At 13.9% G+C, this 5,710-nt stretch overlaps 1 protein-coding gene across 1 annotated transcript, besides 10 other annotated features; it reads left to right on the top strand. All coding sequences in view use genetic code 6, as the record gives it.

The window, feature by feature from the left end:
* Positions 1-80: 80 nt before the first annotated feature.
* Positions 81-130: a microsatellite.
* Positions 131-1,067: 937 nt separating this feature from the next.
* Positions 1,068-1,109: a microsatellite.
* A 539-nt stretch (positions 1,110-1,648) lies between these two features.
* Positions 1,649-1,683: a microsatellite.
* Positions 1,684-1,735: 52 nt separating this feature from the next.
* Positions 1,736-1,816: a microsatellite.
* Positions 1,817-2,392: 576 nt separating this feature from the next.
* Positions 2,393-2,444: a microsatellite.
* A 203-nt stretch (positions 2,445-2,647) lies between these two features.
* Positions 2,648-2,702: a microsatellite.
* A 56-nt stretch (positions 2,703-2,758) lies between these two features.
* Positions 2,759-4,701, top strand: IMG5_032480 (hypothetical protein; the record flags this gene model as incomplete). The annotated part of the gene is made up of 7 exons (XM_004039068.1): positions 2,759-3,267; positions 3,395-3,453; positions 3,498-3,551; positions 3,601-3,741; positions 4,109-4,303; positions 4,360-4,456; positions 4,534-4,701. Coding segments are annotated over 7 exons (1,221 nt in total), but the record flags the coding sequence as incomplete, so codon positions are not given.
* Positions 3,324-3,390: a microsatellite.
* Positions 4,505-4,532: a microsatellite.
* Positions 4,702-4,808: 107 nt separating the features above from the next.
* Positions 4,809-4,866: a microsatellite.
* Positions 4,810-4,866: a microsatellite.
* Positions 4,867-5,710: the final 844 nt, after the last annotated feature.

Genomic DNA, 5,710 nt, shown 5'->3' with positions numbered 1-5,710 from the left:
TATTTTTTTTTCTTTTTTATTTTATTTAAATAATTTTTTTTTTAATACAATAAAATTTATTAAATAAATTAATCTTTTTTATTTATTATTAATTATATAAGATTTTTTATTTATTATATTTAAGATTTTTAATTCTTTTTAATATATAAAAATATTTATATTTATTTATATAAAAATTATAATTTTCCTTTTTCTATTCAATAATATCATATAATTTTTTTTATATTATATTTTTATCATATTTTTTTTCTTTTTTTTATTTATTTTCATTAATATTACTCGATTATATTTCCTCAAATTTTTATATTTTTACTTAATTAAATAAATTAAATACTAATTTTTTTAATTTTATAAAAAATCATATATTATATGAATTTATTCAGTTTTTTAATTATTTTTATAAATTTTATTAATTCTATTTACTTTAGATAAATATTTATATGATTATGTAAATTTTTTTAAATTATATGAATATTAAATAAAATAAAAAAGTTATAATAAATAAATTTTATTTTTATATATTTATTTAAATTAATAGCAATCTATATTCATTAATTTTTCAATTATATTATCTTTTAAATAGAAATAATTTATTTATTACTTTTTTAAAATAAATTAATAATATAATTTCTAAAATAATAATTAATAAAAACAATAAAATTTAATATAAGTTTCTTAAATTGAAAAATATTAAATTAGAAAGAAGTTTAACAAATTTCTAAATTTTTATTTCAATTATTTTTATTCAGAAAATCAATTCATAAATTAATATTATTAGCTATTTTATTAATGCATAATGTATTTTTATTTTAAAATAAATTAGCATTTTAATTAATAATTTCAATATAACCTTAATCTACAAAAAAAAAAATTAATAAAAGTAACTGAAAATAATTTTGTTCTTCCGAGTTATTAAAAATATTTTATATTTCTTGATTTATTGAATACACGTGTTTATTTCTTTTTCTTTAATTTAATTGCAGATATAATTATCATGTTTTTAATTAATAATTCAATTCTGGCATAATTATTATTATTTATATATTTCTGTTTTTTGTATTAGATATTTTTTTATACTATTATATTTTTAATAATATTTAAATTTTTTAAAAATTTTATATATTTTATTTTAAATTTTAAAGTTTTTAAGTTTTTTCATTACTTTTTATAAAATTACTAAAAGAGATATTCTGCTTAAATAAATTCTTCTTTAAAATTTGATTTTTATATTCTTAATTTAATTAATCAATAGTTTAATTATATTTTTTTTTATTCTTTTATAATTTTATAAATTATTTTAATTTTTTAGCATTTATTAAATAATTTTCTATTTTTCACTTCTTTCTTTTTTTTTTAATAATTTAATTCTTATGCTTCATTATATAATTCTTATTTTGTTTCTTCTATTATTTTATTTTTAATAAAATTAAATGTATAAAAAATTAATCTGGATAATTTGATTCTTTTAATAATATGATATATGTTTTATATTATAAATTAAATAATTATTTGTTTTTTTTAAAAAAAAATGTTTAAATATGATATAATTTCTATTAATTAAAAAAATATTTTATTAATATTATAAATTAGATTTCTTTAATTTAAAGAAAATATTTAATGTTTATAATTAAATAAAACTTATAAATAGAATATATTATAATAATTTAATATATTAAATAATTTGTATTTAAATATTTTTTATATAATAATCGATGTATTTTTTACAATATTTTATTTAAATAAATCAAAGTTTTTATTATATAAAGAAAATTAAAAAATTATATGATATTATTATATAAAAATATTAAATTAAATCTATTATGATAAAACTTTTTTAATCATTTTTTATTTTAATTAAAAATATTTTAAAAAATAATTTTCATATTTTTAAAAATAAAAAAAAAAATTATATATAAATTAATAATTATAAAATATAAATTTTATATATCTTTAAATATTAAAAAATTTATAATCTAATATATAAAAATATATAAAATATATATTAATATTATTGCAATTATAGAAATATTTATAATTAATTTACTTAATATTATATTTAAAAATAAAATAATAAAGTAAAAAGAATTTATATTTATTATTAATTATCATTTCAAATAAAAAATTAATTTTATAATAACTTTTTAAAAATAAAATTAAATACATAATTAATATTTTATTTGATAAAAAAAAATATATATTATTTTTTGTTTATTAAACTATTGAAATTATGATAAATAAAATATAAATTAATATTAAAAATAATTAAAAAACTAACTAATAAAATATTATTTTAATTATATATTTATTTCTTACAATAATATTTATTTTATACTATTATTTATCTACAATTTTCTATTATTTTTAATAATGCAAAATTAATCTAACTAAAAAAATATAATAATATAATTATATAAAAATATATATATATCTAAATATATATATATTCTTTTTTATATTACTTATATATATTTTTTAATAATTTTAAATCAAAAAAAATATTTATATAAAATTCAATAATATTATATATTTTTAATTATATATATACATTGAATTTTTAATATATTATTTAAAATTGTATATTATTATATACAGTATAATTAAATTTTTTAAAAGTTAAAAATAAATATTTTTATCGTATTATTTATTTATTATAAAAAAAACATTAATATTATAAAAATTAATAATAAAAATATATAATAAAATAAAAAAATATAGCTTGAAAATATCCAAAAAATAAAAAAAATGATACTAAAAAAATATTTACTCTCTAAAGCCTAATTTTTAAAATATATTCCCAAACAAAATTTTAGTAAATTTAAATTATATAAAGATGAAAAAATAGACGGTTCTATTTCTGATATAGTATATTAATTTATGGAATAAGCATCTCGATATACAAACATCCCTCCTGATATGCTAAATTTTTACAAATAATGTGACATAATGTTAGAAATGACAATACCTTTCGAAAGACAAGATGGCACAATGGAAATAATAAAAGCCTATAGAACTTAACATAAAACCCATTTACTTCCCACTAAAGGAGGACTTGTTATTTCTCCAAATATTTCTAAATCTGATATTGAAGGATTTGCATGCTTAAATACTATTAGATGTAATACATTTCATATTCCATATGGGGGAGCTAAAGGTGCAATTGTACTTAATCCTTAAAATTATTCTGAAAGAGAAATGGAAAATATTATAAGAAAATATACAACTGAATGTGCAAAAAAAGGACTTATTGGTAGTTCTGTTGATGTTCCTGTATTTTTTTATTTTTATTTTTAATAAATTTTTTTAGCATATATTTTCATTAGTATATATTTTTTTTAATTCTATATTTTTAATATGTCTTTTTTATATATATATTTATTTAATTTTTTTTTTTAAGGGATTAGATCTTGGCTCAACAGAAAGGGAAATGAATTGGATTAAAGATACATATTAATTGTATTATTTAAAAAAAAAAAAAAATAATATAGTTTTTTTAATAGTTTTAATGGAAGAGAAGATATTAACTCTTCTGCTTGTGTGACAGGAAAAGTTTAGTAAATATAATATCTAAATATATATAATATATTAATTAATAATAAAAAGAATTAAAATGGACTTAATGGAGGTGTTGAATCATATGGATATTGTGTATATTATGCATTAAAACATATGTTATGTTTTAATGATTTTTGCAAAAAAGCAGGTTTAACATAAGGATTAAAAGGAAAAACTTTTATTGTCGAAGTAATATTTTATTTTTAAAACAAAATTAAATATAATTTTTTTAAAAAAGGGTTTTGGAGCCGTAGGCTATTGGGCATCTCATTTTTTACAAAAAGCGGGCGCTATTTTAGTTGGTATAATAGAAGTTGATGGCGAAATATATAATGAGGAAGATAAATATATATATATATACATTTATTAAAAAAGATACAATTTATTTAGGAATCGACGCAGATGAAATAAATGAATATAAATAAAAAAATAAAGGAATAAAAGGATATCCTAAAGGTACTTTCCAATCTAATGTAGGATATTAAAAATGTGATATTTTCATTCCAGCATATTTTGCTAAATCAATACATTCATAAAATGCTGATAAAATATAAAGTAAAGTCATTGTAGAAGCTGCAAACCTTTCCATAACTCCGAAAGCTGAATATATTTTGGAAAAAAACGGAATTTTAATTATCCCTGATATACTTGCCTCTACAGGAGGTTTCCTTTCTGGATATTTTGAATGGATTAAAAACATTAGTCATAAATAAAGTCATGGTTCTATGACTAGAAGATGGCAAGAAAAAAGGTTTTTTTTTTTTTTTAAAAAAAAAGTACTTATATATTTAATTTTAAAAAATAAAGTAATCTTTATCTCTTAGAAACTATATAAGAAGAAACTGGACTTAAAATAAAGGAACATATGAGTGATAGTTTGAGTAAAATTTCAGGAGCTACCGAAGTTTTTAATATATTTTTTTAAATTATTTATTTATTCTTTTTTTTTAAAAATAATAATAATAATAATAATAATAATAGAGAGATCTTGTATTAAGTGGATTAGAAGAAGGTTTTGAAAGATCTTTAAATGAAAGTATTGAAACTAGTAATAAATTAAATATTAATTTAAGATAAGCTGCATATGTAAATGCACTTTAAAAATTGCATACTCATTATTAATAAGTAGGTATGGCTTTCTCGAAATGAATATTTCTATTTTTTTTTTATTTGTATTAATTAGAAATAGTGTTTTTATCTAATTTATAAATTACAAAAAAAAAATTTAATATAGATATATAAATTTTATTAAAAAAAATATATAAATATATATAATTATTAATATGTATAAATATATATATATATATATTATATCTTTTTTTACTTTAATTTTTAAAAATATAAATATATAAAATTATATGGTAAAAATATTATTAATAATGATTAGATTTATTATTTAAATATTATATATAATATTTTCTTTTTTTTAATATCAATAAATTTTATTTTATATATTTTTTATAAAAATGTTCTAGTTCTAAATAAATACACTGTTATTTTTTTTAATTTTACTTAACAAATAAATATATAATTAATCATCATAAAATCAACTAAATTAAACATATATTTAACTTTACTATTAAGATGATTACTATTAGGCCAAAATTTTGATTGGAAGTACATTAAAATTATAATAATTTATCATAGATGTTTCATCAAACATTACATTTTTATATTGCTAAGGTAATATTATACTTTTATTTTTTTTAAAACATTTATATAAAGATGATTTAAAATAAAGTTAAACATATTCTAGTAACTTATGTGGTCAAAAAGGTAATTTTGAATGCAAAAAATGCGAAAAAGATAAATGCTTATTATACGATAATGTAAAGTCAAACTAAAAATGATTTAATTATTAATAAATTTCTAAAATTTTTATTAAAAGGATAAATATATAGGATTTTATATAGAAGATTAAGTAATTTATGGAAGTGATTTTCTATACAAAAAATATAAATAAAATTAAAAAGAAATACTTAAATAATATGAATAAATATAAACATCATTAATAACATTATGTAGTGAAAAGTATACTATTTTATTATATAAAAAAATAAAAAACTTGTAATTATTTTAATTAATAAAAAAAGTAAAAATTAAGAATCAATAATTGGATTAGGGCCTTCTTCAAACAGTTAAATAATAACTATTTTTT

The sequence above is a fragment of the Ichthyophthirius multifiliis genome (genome assembly GCF_000220395.1).
Source record: "Ichthyophthirius multifiliis unplaced genomic scaffold scaff_1120509249789, whole genome shotgun sequence".
Lineage (NCBI taxonomy): Eukaryota > Ciliophora > Oligohymenophorea > Hymenostomatida > Ichthyophthirius > Ichthyophthirius multifiliis.
The sequence above is the reverse complement of the archived record's forward strand: the minus strand, read 5'-3'. Positions and strand labels throughout refer to the sequence as shown.